Here is a 17,811-nt window from a genome sequence, read left to right on the forward strand (position 1 = left end):
GGTTATTAGTTTGAGCAAGATAGTGATAATGAGAAACATCTGGCTTCTATTTCTGGCTGTGATCTTTGACCAAAGCATTTAATCACTCTGTTATTTTCCTCCTCTTCAAAATGGGAATTAAATCTCAACTTACTTGCTTCAGTTTTCACTTGTGACAGTGACCCTAAGATGGTTTAGAAGGTCCCACAAGGTCTAATCATATAGTCTGCCTTCTTTTTGTGCCCACGCATCTTATTCTTTTTTAAAGTAAACTTGAGAACATAAAGCAACCTTTTGAAAAGGGAATCCTAATATTCTGGAATGACCCATAAAATAGTCTTTTATTAATGTTACTTCTTAATTAGGTAAGCCCTGACATATTCTGTTTAGTAATGGCTTTACTTCCAGGTATGGAAATGTGTGTTTGGGATAGCTCTTTGGGCAGATCTGCTTCAGTGTTAAGCAAAAACATTTGCACCTCTGCAGTTATTCTTTCGTTCATTTGGTTAGGTTTTTTTTTTTCTTAGATAATCTAGTTTTGAGTCCTGTCCTCGTGTGATTGATTAGCCCTTAACGTATGGCTTGATACCATTAGAGCCAGGTATCCCTCTGTTCTTCTCTGAAGATTTATAACAGAGCCTATTATTCACTCACTCAACAGTGCTCTGCCAGAGCTGCATTTAGTCTGGGAGTGAACACATCCTTCTCCGGAGTGAGGGAGTGAATGCCTTTCTATCTCCTAATATAAACCAGCTCCGAGGGATGAACTATTATTATCTGTTGGAGCTGTCTTCCCAAGGGGCTTCTGCTTTGTCTCAGCAGCATTCATGTTTCACTTAATGTCCTTCTTGGCTACCAACTGCGCTCCTCTACGGCAACAGACAGCACTTGGCTCAACACCTGTGCTGAGCCGAGCAAACACTGGCTTGGGGGGGAGCATCTGTCAGGGGCTTTCTGTTGGGCGTCTACGTGTGCTTTTTAGATTGAGAAGAACGTGAAGGTGTATAATCCTTCTCCTTGGGAAGCTACAGCTTGTACCTCTCCAATGTATTCCTGGAAACGAGCATGCTCAGAAGATTGGCAAATCCTTGTCCAGTGACCAGGAGGAAATGAGCATTGCTCTTAATTTATCATGCAAATTCTGAGGTGTCTTCAGAAGTGTGGCAAACTTACAATGATGGCTGTGGTGAGAACATCTCTTCAGAAAGTTGTGGTTTTGTTGCATCGTTTACAGAGGATGGCAGTTTCTTCTCCTCGGTACCAGAAGCTCTGTAAGGTAATTGTACCCTGAAAATGAACGTCTCAGGAGATTGATTATCTGACCTCTTTTTCAAGCTTTAAAAACTGTCCTGAGAGTGATGGCGTTGAGGTACTTTGCAGAATGCCACGTTACACAATTTATTTGGCTGAATTGTTTGTGTAGTTACATTTGGGCTAAGAATTGTAAATAGTATTACAGCTTCAATGAATGCTGTCTTTTCTAATAGACGAAAGGTTGTCTTGTTTATGATATTCTACTGAAGTGTTTGCAGAGAATGTAATTAGTCGGTATTTTAAAAAATACTTTTTCATTCTTCTGAAAAGCATCATCTTACTAGTGTAAGCATTTTACTGATGTAAGTGTCAGAAAAATTAAAAGTAGATCGTATAAAATATTATTTTACCCTATTTCTATAAAACCAGTCCCCCTCCCAACACATCTTTCATTCTGTCATCTCATTAATTTTTTCTGTTTCTAAAATCAGAAGCGCATTTCGAGAACCATGGAAAATTGGTCTCTTTAGAGCTTGTTGCCTCCATTTTAGAACGGTTCCTTTTTTTTTTATTTAGGAAGACTCCTTTGTCAGTAATTATATTAGATATCATAATATTGAAGTGTTAGAAGAGGATCTCAAGGGTTTTCCAGTTCCATCTCTGGCCCCGATCTCTCTCTTTTTCTCTCTGCTTTCACGGGTGGTCCTCTCTGCAAGTTTGGGCACTTCCATAGAGTGGGAAGAACTTAGAGTAAAACAAGTGTTATCTTGTAAGAAAAACTGAGCAGGAAAAGGGAAGTGATTTAAAAGTTTCGAATTTCAGTTTGTCACTCCCTAAATCGTCCATGAGTTTGTACATCAGCCTCTCTTTTGAAGTTAGCACTGTCAGTGTTATTTGTGGAGAAGCTATTATTTATAATTTAGAGATAAGTCTTATTCCTATAACTTTTTCCAATGACTTGCTGCAGAATTCCATTTTAATATTAGTGTCAAACCCGTTTTCCAAAAGTTCCTTTCAAACATGATATTCTCAAAAACTTGGATTCAATCCCTTGTCAGACACACCTGTGAGCAGAATGAAACTTGGGGCTTTTCATTTTCTCCTAATGTGGCTAATATAGAATATAAAAAATATTGAACTTTATTTGCATGGCAAGTTTGTATGGTGCTGGAGAGCGAGGTGGACAACCAAAGTATTGTCTTTCGATTCCTTTATTTTCTTTGGACTTTGGCTAAAGCAGTTTTTCCATATAGAAAGTTTTCCTTGGGAGATGTATAGCAGGTTATGATTGACTGAAGTACTGAGGCATTCTTTGCAAGAACCTTCAGAAATATTTCTTACTCACTTGATTAGCTAAGCGAGGCTTCATAGATAGGATTTAATAACAATGTCAGCTGAGATAATCTGTATCTTTCATTTCCAATGTTTGATTCAGTGTGGTGTGTTTCAGTGCATGTCAGAGAATAAATCTGATCTGCTCAAAGCATTTTTTCACGCAAATAAGACAGTGTTGTTAATAGAGAAGAAAAGCTCATTCACTCATGCTTTTTTTGTGAAAGAAATTACAAGCATGAATACATAAAGCATCCTTTTTTTGTTTGGAGCTGGGTCACTTCACTGATACATTTGTACAGACTGTACAGTCGATCATTTGTCTCCCTTCTCAGACAGCCAAATGACTCCACTAGGTACAGCCACGAAAGTTAGCACAGCCAAACATGGTCAGCTGCAATATCAGTAAAGGAAGAGGAATGCTTTAATCAGTTTGGCTAATAACATCCCAAATAAAGGATACCCCAAATTACGATAGAATTTTGTTTACCTTGACCTGTCACTGGGATTTCGTTAGAACAGAACAGCCATTTAGGGGAGGGTTACTCTTTGGGCAGATTTCTTGAGAGTTTCCTGTATTTACAACATGTGCTATCTCAGTCTGAAAATGGTATTTATGTCACTTTGTGCAGGAATTGATCCTGCCGTGTACTTTTTGTACCACTGCTCAATTACTGCTGATGCAGCTAACAGAATAAGAAATTTACAGTCCCAATATTTTCCAGCAGGTGTCAACATAAGGCAATGCTATCAAAGCTCTGGTTTAAGGAACCAAGAAACTAAAAAGGAAACTGGCATGAATATTGTAAATTAAAACGACCTAGTGGGAGATGGATGCATAACATTCATTTTGTTGAACTGAGCAAATTTATTTTCGACATTGACAACCCTGAAATCTGTATGATGTCAGTGGGGTACAATTAGATGGCTGAGAGTTGCTTGCCTGAATAGTTGCTTAGTGATCGCTACTCCTCTGAAAGATGTTTGATAGTGGTGACAGAAAACAATTCTACAGCATAGGAATATTTTTTTGTATTTTGTCATCTATAATAGAGTTTAATTGAATTCCATTTGTTATCAGTCTTCATGTATCAAATGGATAAATATCATGAATTCATGTTCTTATGGACACCAAGAATATTAGAACATTAGTACAACTTGGTCATTTTACGGATGAACAAACTAAGGACAAAAAAGCTGTGACTGACCTGAGCTCACACATCTTTCTTAGTGTACACATCACTTTTAAGTTCCCAAAGGAAGCAGTAGCTCATATTTTCATTTGAAGGGAAATCAGCAATTTTTATGTATACATTTAGAATATATATACTTCAGCAGAGATGGAACCCTCAGACATTTTTCTTTTATGCAAATGAAAACAATTTCAGAGAGAAATTAAATGCTAGGTTAACCTGAACTGAATTGAATTCCAGTGGCCAGTCATTGCTTCTCTCGTACCCTCCCACTACCCTAGTTACTGGTGCCGTCCTCGGTTTGTTAGATGTGTGGTTATAGCCCCAAAGTAGATTGCCAACTTCTTGGGATTGATTCAAACAGTTTCTCTCAGTACCTTGCATATCATGAGTACTTAATAAACGTTTGTTGCGTTGGACTGGACTGGAATTCAGAAGTTGTAGGCTTTGAAGAAATCCCTTGTTTATGTTTGAAAACATTCGACTGTTTGAAGAAGATTGGCTTTGTTATGAGGAAGATCAAAGTCGCTGGTTAAGTCCAAACATCATGGTAATTGATGATCGTAAAAACTATTGTCTTTATCTAGCAGAATAATAAATTACTATTACTTAACATTTGCATTTTTCTCTTCTTATTTTAATGGGACATACAGGCAGAAATCAACCCACACAGCGATATTTGGAAAAATATCGTTGAAAAACAACAGGAAAATATGATCAAGGCCCTTGGAAATTCCAATGCAGCAGCCACCCTCCAACATAAAATCAATGTTATGAATGAAAGATGGAGTCATTTAAAAGCCAAATTGCCTTGCATCAGGTCAGTATAAGATATATGAAAATAGGAATTTTGAGAAAAATTTCTTTGTTAATGTGGTATTGTGAGAAAAGAGGTGCAGCACTGAAAATGGCTCAGCAAGATTTTAACATTTTAAATCCAAGTGTACTTGGATCACAATTTAGAGTTGCAAATAGATTTACCAAAATCTAGTCTGTTCTTAAAATTTGCATTGTAAGTAAGGTTGGAAACTGCTTAATAATAGTGAATATTAGTTTTAAAGCAAAGGCCAGTACTGACATCCAAATCTCAGTGGAATCTTTTGAACTGGATAGTAGTCTCATTAGTAGGCTAGGTAGCCTGGCCTTGGAGTCAGGATAGCCTGGATTCATCCGATTCCTCTAAAACATATTATTGTGCTGAGTCGTTCTGTATATGTCCCTTCACTTTTCTTGCCACGGACAATTCTCTTAAGACTTTTAAATTACAGATGTCATGTTGACCTGTATTAATGAAGGAAGTTCATATACCAAGGAGCTTCGTAACCTGAGAAGATAATAGATCCACATGTGCATCAAGGCGGGGGGGCGGTGTTACAAGCCAAGGAGTTTCCTAAAGTGGGGAAATTATAGAGATCTGGTGGTGTAGAGAATATTATTAGTATTTCTCTTACTAACATTTCTCCTCTTGCCTTTCTCCCCTAATAAGATCTGTAATTTTATCTAAATTGGTAGTCTGTTTACCAGCATAGATTGAAGTCTTGCTAGGTTTGGTAAAGGAATTTCAGAAGGTACTATGGTGGCCAAGACAAATTGATCATTTTATGGCTAACCTTCTGGTAACAAGCCCTTGAACTTGAAGTCAGTTGGTTGTCAGGCATAAGACAGAGTCTATTCTCTAGCCTATGTTCCACATCTTTTTTTTTTTCCTTTGGCTGGACTTTCCAGAGCTTGTTCTTAATTGACAACTTTTAAGACCTCAGGTTCACAAGCACATCATCCAGGACTGTGGCAGAATATTATCATCATGGTCAGTAGTATCTGGGGGTAGAGAGATTGATATCAGATGCATTTCAGATGGGTGATTGAAGTCAGTCCATCACTCAACTATCATTTATTAATGTGTACTACGTGGCAGGCACTGTGGTAAGCACTGGAGATAAAAAGAAATGCAAAAACAAACTCTAGCATCAAGGCATTCATACTCTAATAGGGAAAGATAACATACAAGATATAATCAGGATCAGGTAGAAGTATTATTGGAGTAAGGAGTAACGAAAAGACTCCTTCAATATGGTTGAACATAATACGTTGTGATGGCTGTGATTACAGAATGGAAAATGTCATAGATGTGTGCCAGTTTATGTAAATCATTTTCAAGTTGGCATTTTCAAGTTGTGCTGTAAAATCCTCCATTTGAATTTTATTGGTCCTAATATGTTTGTTCACCAATTTCAATACCTTTCTCCCTTTTTCATAGCTGTATAAATGAATCAATGTCTATATCTCCACTCTTCCAGCTTGAATGGCAACTCTGTGATCAAGTCACTCTCTGTTTAATTGTTAGGAATTTAGGCCTCTCTTTTTTAAATTCATCCCAGAATGTGTTGCTCAGAAAGCCTGCAAGAGGAAAGAAAACCCAGTCTGGTGTGACTTTGAAAAATGATCAACCAATTTAGCTACCTTTTTCTCTACCAAAAGGGAAAAACAAAGGAAAAACTCCCCCATGGTGAAATTAGTTTGTGTGTAGACACAAGCTCAGTGTGATATACTGTAGTTACCTTTGCTTCTGGTTTCCTAACCATGATTTCTTTGGTGCAGCCACTTTGGTGGATCTACGATTTCATTAATTTTCTATATTGTTTCTGGTCATCCCCTTTCTGTGGTTCTTCGTACATGGTAATACTGATCCACTTTTCTCCATATATTCTTCCATATGTTGGGTGTTAGCCCAGCGTGCTCAAGGATGTTTGTGGTCGTCATTACTATCTAGCAGGAGACCCCAGGATATTACTTGAGCTATCCTTGTCATTTCTTGTGCTAGCTACTTCACTTGCCCATGCTATGATCTAGTCTGTTGGAAAAATATGTGTTAGAGAAGAGTAAAATATTTGGGATCATAATGATCATCTCCTCAATAAGTCCTTGTCTGTCTGTATCACTTATCCAAGATAAGTCTGTCTATTAATAGCTGGGCAAAGGACTGCCAGATCAAATGTAAGCCATATTTTAGGAAATATGTTTTATTTTCCCCCATCTATTTTATTTTTCCAATACAAATAGGTTGAGCAATCTTTTTCCAAGGTACTATTGTTTTCACCAAGGAAATTAGGATTTTAGAGTATCACACAATTAGTTCACTATTGATCAATAAGATCATTTAAAAATCTCACCATTGATAATGAATTCTTCTCTTTCCAAACAAGGTACATAGGGTGTTTCCTATAACACCAAGTACTTTAGGTGATCAAATGCCTTTTTGTTTCTCATCTTATGTGATGGTAACATTTAGATTGCCCTTGAATCCTAGAGTGCTTTGTCATGTTCGGTATCAGTAAGGACCCTGGCATAGACAGCTTCTTTGATCGACTTTTCTAAAAGAAAAGCAACTTTTGAGGGGTCAGCAATCTACTTTAATCAAGCACATATGTCATTCACTTAGTTCAGGGGAAAAAGTCAGCACCCTGAACTTCAGAGAAAATAAAAACAAATTACAACCAGAAAGACCAACAGACAGGGCTTCCAACTGTCTGAACATAGAGAAGACATATATCATTACCAGAGAGAGAAGCCCCAACACATCTGGGTTTTCAAAGCAGGGGGGCTTCTTAAAATGGCTGCCCAGAGTCTCATCTGGCATATAGAAACCTTCTTCCAAAAAATTAGTCCAAAGTAAAACCTCACCTCAGAGTATATATATACTTTTCAGAGCTTGAGGGCATGACTGTCATGACCCAGTATCTCATTAGAAATTAAAAAAAGGTGTTGTCAGAGGCCTATTAATGGATGGGGAAGGTTTTTAACTCTTTTTTCTCCCCCTAGCCCCCACTTACCCTCGATCATTAACCTCAGATGTCCACATGGACGGATAGGTACGATGATACCTTTTTGGGCGACCATTTAAAAAGCTATGTATGTTTTACTCTATGTCAAACATACATCTGTTGTATCTTTGATCTGCATTCAGGCTGTACTAGTTCTTTGGAGATGGACCAACATCTTTCATCATAAGCCTTACAGAATTGTCTTGGATCATTGTATTGCTGAGAAAGCTAAAGTTATTCATAGTAGTTCACCATAAAATATTGCTGTTACTGTGTAAAATGTTCTCCTGGTCCTGCTCTTTTCACTTTGCATCAGTTCGTGTAAATCTTTCCATGCTTTTCTGAGAGCATCCTGTTCATCAATAACAACTTGTTCAGTCATTCCCTAATCGATGGCCATCTCTTCAATTTCCAATTTTTTGCCACCACTAAAACAACTGCTATATTTTTGTATGCATAGGTCTTTTTCCTTTTTTAAAAAATCTTTTCGGGATATAGACCTAGTAGTGGCATTTTGCTTGGTCAAAGGGTATGCATGGTTTTATAGCCCTTTGGGGATAGTTCTAAATTATTTTCCAGAATGGTTGAATCAATATACAACTTCACTGATTGTACATTACTAGTTTGACTTTTCTCACATGCCCTCCGACATTTGTCATTTTCTTTTTCTGTCACATTAGGCAATCTGACAGGTGTGAGGTAGTAGGTCAGAGTTATTTTAATTTTCATTTCTCTCATCACTAGTGCTTTGGAGCATTTTTTTATATGACTATAGAGAACTGATTACTTTTCCTGAAAACTGCATGCTAATATCCTTTGACCATATAACAGTTGAGGAATGCCTGTTATTTCTATAAATTTCCCTCTACAGCTCCCTCGCCTGACTGGTGTTTCTGGATAATGGCCATCACCTCTCTTTGTACAAAGTTTTAGAATTTTCATGAAAAAGACTAAATGTATGCCTTTCATTTCTTTAGGTAACAAATGTTATGAGGTGATATGCATGACTGTGAGTGAATCATAGATCAAAATCTTGCAAAAAAGGGCTATTATTTCTCCTACCATTTTTGATGTTCTTGGAATCCAAAAAACTTTACTGTCACAAGCCTCATTTTAGGTTTTATATAATTTTCATCATATTCTTCACTTTCATGCTTTTTTTTAAAGGCGAGGAATTTTTAGGTAAATTGTCAATTATCTAAGAGAAAATGAAAGGGGATGTTGGGGCAATGTAGTACAGAGTAGGAAAAGGAACTGTGGACCTTGAAATTAGATAGAATTTGGTTTGATACCAGTTCATAATGGGCAGGTCATTTCACTATCATCCCTTAAATGAGGTCAACAGTGTTTGTGGAGGTAGAGTCAGAGACCTGTGGAGAGGATTGAAATTACTATTATATTATGACCTAATGACTGATGATATTTTGTGTTTGTCTTAGATTTAATATGTAGCTTTGTTCAGTGAATGGTAATTGTCTCATCTCTGTTTTAGTCCTCTCAATTATATTTAGTTTAAAGATAACTCCAGGCCCACACAATTTTTTCTAGTTTAGTATAACTAAATTTCGATTGACAACCACATCTTCTCATTTGTATATATGCTTCTGATGTATTCCCAGTGAGCCAGATGTATTTTGTGACCTTCAGAATGTTGTGTAATTCCCAAGTTAATGATTTTCTAAACCTGTATCAAAGCTAATTGTCATACTGACATATTTCCTAAATATTGTAAATATTGGTGATTATAAAAGAGGTCTAGAAGCAAGCTGTGAAAATGCCTCCCTTGCTCCCCCCCCCCCCATCAAACCAGCACTTCTTTTCATTATCTTGATATAATATTTCTGTGATTACCTTTTCTTTGTTATAAATGACGTTGGTATGATAGATGACCGAAGGAGAAGGGCATTTCCAGTCAAGGGAATTCTATTGAGGAAATGAAAAGTTGCCTGTTGTAGAAGAAATGGTATCATTAGTGGGTCTATACTGGCTTTGTAGATTGCATTGCAAAAACCGGAAGTTTGTGCACTTTCAGAAACTCTGCCTTGGCAGGGCTGGATCAGCCTTCAGCCCAGCTGAATGCTACTTTCTTCCTCCCGTGTCCACAGAAAGGTGACCTTAACAAAGTGTTTCCCTGATCGCGGTATTTGATTTCATTGAGCTATTCTTTTTCTTCATTTCGTTTGGCATCCCTGGGTATACTTTTTAATCCTCCTTCTGGGGATCTCTTCAATTTGACCCTAGCATTTAGGTTTGAAATTGAGAGGGAACACTCCACTGTGGGAGCTTCATCTGTGATATCTTCGGTGCCCTATGACTTGCAGGCACCCAATGGAGAGATTCTCCATCTGACACTTTGTATCCAACTGAACTCAGAGCAGAGTGGTCTTAGTGGAAGAAGTAACCAAGAACCTTATCCTCTATGGTGGGCCCACTTGTCTAGGTGGTTATTGGAACTTCAGAGCAATGGGGTTTGATTTCTTACCTAAAGGGCGAGGCTTTGACTTCCACTGGGCCAAATATCCCAAATATCTGTGTATGCTCACTTTTATGCAGTAAAAACTATACATGCCTGCCTTGTTTTATTGCACTTCACTCTCCTGCAAATGAAGCAGTACAAATGAAAACAAACACATGCCCAGATATTTTTAAACACTTGGGGAAAATTGGAAACTGGTCAATATTTTTCTCTACTGAGATTGCAGAACTGATGTTACTTTGCAAACCACACCTGTTTAGAAACACTATCTTTTTTTCTCTATAAACCAACCACAAAACTATACATAGTTGCATCCCTTGGCCTTTGTGATATTCTTTGGTGGTCATCACCCCAAATCTTACTAGATGTCATCTAAGGTATAAGATTTTTGAAGTGATACAAGGCATTCTCAAACTTCAGTTCAGTTCTCTTTGAACACAATATGCATCATAACACAAAAGATCTCACTTGAGGGTACTTGTATACCCTGACTGGTAGCTTTTCATGTTTTGAATAGGAAAGTGAATAATGAATATACATAGGTGATGTTTTTTTAAAACTTTTGCAGATGATTATGATTTGCTTTAAGTAATACAATAATATATAATAAAATGTACATTATATTACATATTACGATGCCACATACTTATGATCTATTGTCAATATATAATTGTGGACAATTATGATATGTTAATTGTTTGAATTTCTGGGGTATATGAGTAGGCAAAAGCAAAGGATGGTGTTCTTGGCTCCAGGAGGGGAGACAGTATGATTCCGTGCCCATACATAGCCAGCAGATGGTAGAAGGGGAAGGGCAAGAGACTTGTTTTGGCCTGCTCTAGTATCTTCTCAATGTACCTTTCTTCACTCATCAGGTAATCAGTAGTCTGTCTCTGGTTAGCACATCGAAACCAGTTATAGGATGTGCAGGCTCCACATTAAGGAACAGGGCTTTTCTAATCACTTCAAGCATCATGATTTCCCAAAGTAGAATCCTAAGTGTCTTCCACATGGGTTGCCACCAGGCAGAAGACAACATAGATACTCTGAGATTAGGACTTTATTGGCCAGGGCCCTGTTAATATGGAACTCCATTGACAAGAATTATGTAGGATAAGAAGGCTTTTGAACAGCTTGTGATTAGCAGTTTTTAGAGAAAGTATATGTCAGTAAGATCATAGATCATCAAAGAATTGAAATAATTATGTGAACATGCAAATACATGGTTTAACATTTAATTTTGCTTTGGACAGTATTTTAACAGTAGTTAAAATACTCAGTTTCCTTCCCCTATCCCCTCTGTAAGTCTAACACTGTTATTATGCAGGTTTTTGAAAAGGTAAAAGAAGCTCTAAACTTTGGTAATTATGTGTTGTGTTGCAATATTAGTGTTAGCTCATTAGAAAAGTCCATTCTTTCTCAATATTAGGAAGTAGTAGTAAGGGTGAATTCAGATTGACCTAAGTTTCTTTGAACAATGAAATGCTTATACTTTTCTATCCACCTTTGATCAAACATTCTCTACAGTTCTGAATCACATTTTTCTCTGAGACTATTTCAGTTTTAAATAACTAAATTTTATTTTGTTCTAACATTATTACATATTTGCAGAAGTTTTCTTTCATGTACTTGAGTTTTACTTTCTTTTGGCTTCATAGATGCAGCCAATTTTCCATTTCGTTCCATAAATGTATATGAAATGCCCACTGTGCACCAGTTACCAGGTTAGAGAATACAAAGGCAAAAATAAATGAAGATAAAAAATACCCTTATTCTTATTCTACTGATTTATTTAGAGTTTTGTCTTTCTCTGGTCAATTAGTTAACAAAATACTTTGCTATGAATAGTATCTTTCTTCAACGTAATGTGTTCTGAGGCAATTTATTTTTCTTAGGTGGTTCTGATGCAAAGAAACCTAGGAAAAACCACATTGAGTGGAGATACCCTGTCTTATAGTATATACCTGTGTTTCAGTACAGAATGACATACCAGTGTACATACTAGTATATCCTGCCTTGCCTCTTTGTTTAGAATGTAAGAGAACAGAAATCAGTGTTACTGGATTTTGGGGGAAGAGAAAGCAAAGAAGAATTTAAACTATAGGATTTAAGGAATCTAGAGGGGAGACCAACTTCATTGTGTTTCCTTCTGCCCATATGTTTTGAATTGCTATGTAGAAGCAATGAACAAGAGGGACCTTGGATATCAGCTAGCAGAGTGTGTTTTGGAATAGTATTCTATCCAAGGGTGGGGAACCTGTGGTCTCCAGGCCACATGTGGCCCTCTAGGCCCTCAAGTGTTGCCCTGTGACTGAATCCAAACTTCACAGAACAAATCGCCTTAATAAAAGAAAGGCAGCAACCAAGGACCTAGAAGGCCACATGTAGCCTCGAGGGTTAGATTCCCCATCCCTGGATAGGAGATACCAGAGAACCTAAACGTTGGAATCTCTGCTCACATCCACCCCTCCAAAAGCAGGGATCTCTTGTTAATCTTTTTCTTTTTTTCCCATTTGTCTTTCAGCCTCGTAATTCAACAGGAACTGTTTACTCCAGAGTTACCAATACTCTGTTTATTGCTAAATTTCTTAAACTTGTACTTTTTTGACCTGTCTCAACATTTGAAACCGTTGGCTAACCTCTCCTTCTTTGTACTTTCTTCTCTCTGACTTTCTACCTACCTCCCCTACCTCTGAGTTAATTCCCTTTGCTGTTTATCCTCCATATCGCAGTACCTAAAGGTGATTTTACCCCCTGGCTATATTGTGGGCCTTCTCTCTCAATGCTGCCTCAGCTTGATGACCTGGTCGGCTCCCATGGAAAGGACCTAAGGAACAAGACTAGATGGAAACAATGTCTTTTTCCTGTCTTGTGTTGCCAGCTGCCCATTGAACATTTCAATTAGATGTCCTGAAGGCATCTTGAACCCCTCATTTCCTTTTTTTTTCAAGTCCTAGTCTTAATAATATTTTATTTTTTCTTCAGTTGCATCTAAAGATAATTTTCTTTATCTTTAGCATTCGGTTTTCAAAAGTTTGAGTTCCAAATTCTTTCCTTCTCTCCCTTCCTGAGAGTAAGCAGTCTGATATATGTTACATATGTGTAATCATGCAAAGCATATTTCCATACTTGTCATGTTGTACAAGAAAATACAGACAAAAAGCAACACACGTGCCAATAAAATAAGTGAAAAATAGTATGTTTCAATCTGCATTTAGTTCCTTTTTCTGAAGACGCATAGCATTTTTCATCATGAGTCCTTCAGAATTGTCTTGGCTCATTGCATTGCTGAGAACAGCTAAGTCATTTACAGTTGATCAGCACACTGTATTGTTGGATCCGTGTCCAATATTAGACTCACTTCACTTTGCATCAGTTCATGTAAGTCTGTACAGATTTTTCTGGATTCATCCTGCTGATCATTTCTTAGAGCATACTAGTATTCCATCCAATCATATACCACAATTTGTTGTGTCCTAATCTTTCAATGTCCCTTCCAACACTTAGCATTTTCCTTTTCTGTCATATTAGCCAATCTGATAGGTAGATATGAGGTATTATCTCAGAGATGTTTTAATTCACATTTCTCTAATCTATAGAGACTTAGAGCATTTTTTTCGTATGGCTATAGCTTTGATTTTCTGAAAACTGCTTGTTCCTATCCTTTGACCACTTATCAATTAGGGAATGACTTGTAACCTTTAAAAAAATTGACTCAGTTCTCTACATGTTTGAGAAATTAGAACTTTATCAGAGAAACTTTCTCCAAAAGAAAAAAATTTCTCAGCTTTCTACTTTCCTTCTAATCTTGACTGCATTGGATTTGTCTGTGCAAAAACTTTTTAATTAAGTGTAGTCACAATTATCCATTCTGCATCCCATAATGCTCCCTGTCTCTTGTTTGGTCATAAATTCTTCCTTGTCCAGATATCCACATTTCCTAATCAGAACTCATTATCTTTCCTCCTACCCCCCAACTCATCTTCTGAATTTTCCTTTTCATGTTGATAACACCATAATTTATCCAGACAATTCAGCTTCCCAATGTCGGTCTATCCTTATCTTCTCTTATACCCCATACAACACATAAATTGTTTGTTGCCAAATCTGTTTTAACAGTATCTTTTATTTTTTCCCCATCTCTTTACTTACATGACCTGTTTCTGGCTATCATCTCCTTTTACCTGGACTGTTGCCTCTTCAACCAGCTTCCCACCCCAAGTATCTCCTCATCACATCCTATCCCCTCATAATTTTCCTCCCTTATTTAGCAGACAGGCCAGTGACTTTCTAGGGTCAGATCTCCTTTGTTTCACTTTGCCAACCGTTCACAACCTGCCCCCAACATTCCTTTCTAACCTCATTATGCATTAATTTTCTTCATCATTTCTTCCCGATTGGACTATCTCCTCCTGCCATTCCCCACCGGAAGTGGCAGTAGTGCTCTAGTGTTGGAATGGCCCGTTTTTCAGAAATAGCCAAGAGGTCTGAAGAAGAGAGAGAGAAAGGAAGGAGTCCTTTGGTCTAGGTTTCACATGTGGTACTTCAGACCAGTGGGTGCTGTAAACCTGATAGGCTCCCAGAGACACAGGTTTGAAGTTTTCATCAAAAGTCGTGTTGGAAACATCATCAAGGCCACCTTGATTTGCCAAGCCTGGCTAGAGAGAAGGACCTGAGGGCTAGCCCAGAAGCCACTTGCCTGAGGCCAGTAATCCTGTCCCCAGGCCCCAGGGCCTGTCTGCCCTCACATAGCTTTCTCAATTAGTTTCCTCTCTTTTCCTCTTATTAGCCCTCTATCTCCTGACTCCATCCCTTAGCATGCTTAGCATGCATTCCTTTCTCATCTCTACTTCTTAGAATTCCTTGCTTTCTTCAAATCTCAGCTCAAGTGCCATTTTCCACAAGAAGTCCTACTAGATTCTCTGCCCTTATCCCACGCCCCAGCTATTTATGTTTTCTCCCCAAACCCATTACCTTGTCTATATTTTAGAAATATTTTGCATTCTTAAAAATTCTGATTTCTGCCAGGACAGAGACTGTTTAAATTTTGTCCTTGAATCCCCAGTGCCTGGCACATATTTGAGAGGTGATAAAGGAATAGCAATTAATTAAAGCCAAGAAAAGTTGAATGTCTCCTTTACAGACATGCAAAATGTAGAATGTCTTATGTGCAATAAGGAAACTTGGATTTCCCTTCCTTTATGCAGATCTCTTAGACCTTTCAGGCTTAGACTTGAATTTCCTCATCTGGAAATAGGTAATAATTACATGACTTATCTCGCAGGCTGATGGTGATAAAAGTACATTGTAAACTTCAAAGGGCTATGGAAATATGAACTATGATTTTATTACAGAAGAAAAATAGTAGGACGTCATAAAGTGTCTCAGCATGAATCATTTGAGTCCGGTTTTCTTCTCAACTGTATTTAAAATGGGTTACTGAATAGTCGCAGATCAGCCTGATTAAATACCCTGCAACAAAGAATGGATATACTTTCTCCATACAACATTACACTGTATTGTACCACTCTGCAGAGCCAATTGAATTTGGGATTGTGCCACATGCAATAAGAGAAGATTAAGGTTGTCTTAAAATTAGCTAGTGCACTATGATCTAAGCCAATCTTGTTTAAGAAGATGGGATGAGAAATGAGGTGTTTTTCTCTTTCTCTTTTCCCCTTCATTCAGTTGTCTCAATCATTCCTTCAAGTGTATGAAGAATTTTTACTTTACTTGCCTAAATCCAATAAAGACCAGGGCCTTATAGATTGGGCATATGTTAATTTTCTTTTCTCACTATTTCATTAGAGACGTCTTCCCCCAGTTCAGTCCGGAAAGTGTTACTTCCCTGCCTCTGAAGCTTTTCAAGCAGTTGATCAGAGAAGTGGCCACTTGAATAAATGGAACAGTAAGCTCGTCTTGGTTAAATTGGTACAACTTCAAAAGCAAACAATGTATGGGGAAGACACAGAAAAAAAACCAAAACAGGGCAAGTTCAACCAAACCTAAAGCCATTCTTTAACAATATTTTTGAATACTTAAGGCCTTATCTTGTTTCTACTTTCTGTCCTGTTAATAATCTTGAAAGCAGCCAATCTAATAAAACTCCCATATTAAAGAGATGCTAGTTTCCAAAACAAATCTGGAGGCAATTATTGACACTACAAAAGGTTTCTTTGTCTTACATCTGTAGGGTTCTTTCTAAGTTTCCAGTCCCCAACATTTCAAGAATTACTTGATTATCACCAAACTGGTTGTTGTCCTTCGTTCTCGAAGAGGACCAAAATGACATTACCATGATAAAATGACATTTCTGTGTGTCCGACTGTGGCTGATCAGACCAATATGAGCTTGGAATGCTCTACCACAGATTGAGCACAGATAGTCATATGAACATTGGGGGTGGATACTCCAAATGTGCGCATCCCACATTTACTTTGTGCTGTCTTGATTCTGCCTTGCTCATAGAGTATAGCACCCTTTCTGATGTGGGCACACCATGCTGAGCGGTCCTGTGCCAGTGTCTCCCATGTCACACAACCAATTCCAAAGTTCTTGAGAGAGACCTTGAGAGTTTCCTTGCATTGCTGCTTCTGACCACCATGTGATCGCCTATGCCATGTGATTTCTCCATGAAACAGTTTTTGGCAAGCGTACAGTGCAGTGGATAGAGCCAGCAGAACAGGAGTCAGGAGGACTTGAGTTCAAATCTCACCTCCAACTTTTGACATTCACCAGCTGTGTGACCTTGGACAAGTCACCTAACCCCATTTGCCTCATCCTGGGTCATCTCCAGTCATCCTGATGAATATCTCCTCACTGGATTCAGATGATTCTGGAGGAGAAGTGAGGCTGGTGACCTGCACAGTCCTCCCTCAAAACTAAGTGCAAGTCATGTCATTATTTCTCTGATAGCATGGTCTTCTTCGTCAACAAAGGATGAACACACACACACTTTGCATTTGAACAATGTGCTTAGCCCATTGGAATTGTGCTCTCTGAAATGTAGTATGAATGCTTGGCAGTTCCACTCAAGCAAGGACCTCAGAGTCTGGTAGCTTATCCTGCCAGGTGATCCTCAGAATCCTCCCAAGACAGTTCAAATGGAGGCAATTCAGTTTCCTGGCATGGCACTGGTAGACTGTCCATATTTCACAGGCATACAACAATGAGGTCAGCACAATGGATCTGTAGACCTTCAGTTTGGTAGTCAGTCTAATACCTCTTCTCTCCCAAACTTTTCTTTGGAGCCTCCCAAACACTGAGCTAGCTTTGGCAATGCGTGCATCGACCTCATTGTCAATGTGTACATCCCTGGAAAATACACTACCAATTGTAAGTGAACTTCTCCACAGAGTTCAAAACTTCTCCATTTGTTGCAACCGATAGTTCTACATATGGATGGTGGCTGAGGGAGCACCTGTATTTTCTTGCTGTTAATTATTAGGCTACATTTAGCACAGTCAGCAGTGAATTGATCCATACTTTGTTACATTTCAGCTTCAGAGGTTGCATTGAGTACACAATCGTCTGCAAACAGAAAATCGTGCACCAACACTCCCTCCACTTTGGTCATAGCTTTGTAGCCTTTTCAAATGGACGAACTTACCATCAGTACGGTAGTTGCCCTTGAGACTGTGTTTATCCTCACTGAAAGTATCTGATAACATGGCTGAAAACATCATGCTAACAAGCATGGGAGCAAGCACACAGCCCTGTTTCACTCCATTGATGACTGGGGAGGCACAAGAGCATT

The 17,811-nt window shown here is 38.2% G+C and overlaps 2 protein-coding genes across 3 annotated transcripts in view; both read left to right on the forward strand.

Moving 5' to 3' along the window:
* The window catches only part of LOC140526996 (utrophin-like), a 167,997-nt gene that overhangs the window by 60,846 nt on the left and 89,340 nt on the right, over nucleotides 1-17,811 (forward strand). The window lies entirely within an intron of this gene.
* The window catches only part of LOC140527007 (utrophin-like), a 29,347-nt gene that overhangs the window by 8,929 nt on the left and 2,607 nt on the right, over nucleotides 1-17,811 (forward strand). Inside the window, exon 3 of the mRNA XM_072643627.1 lies at nucleotides 4,412-4,578. Coding sequence (XP_072499728.1) covers nucleotides 4,412-4,578 — 167 coding nt within the window. The remainder of the gene's footprint in view (nucleotides 1-4,411; nucleotides 4,579-17,811) is intronic.

This window comes from Notamacropus eugenii, chromosome 2, assembly GCF_028372415.1.
Source record: "Notamacropus eugenii isolate mMacEug1 chromosome 2, mMacEug1.pri_v2, whole genome shotgun sequence".
Taxonomy (NCBI): domain Eukaryota; kingdom Metazoa; phylum Chordata; class Mammalia; order Diprotodontia; family Macropodidae; genus Notamacropus; species Notamacropus eugenii.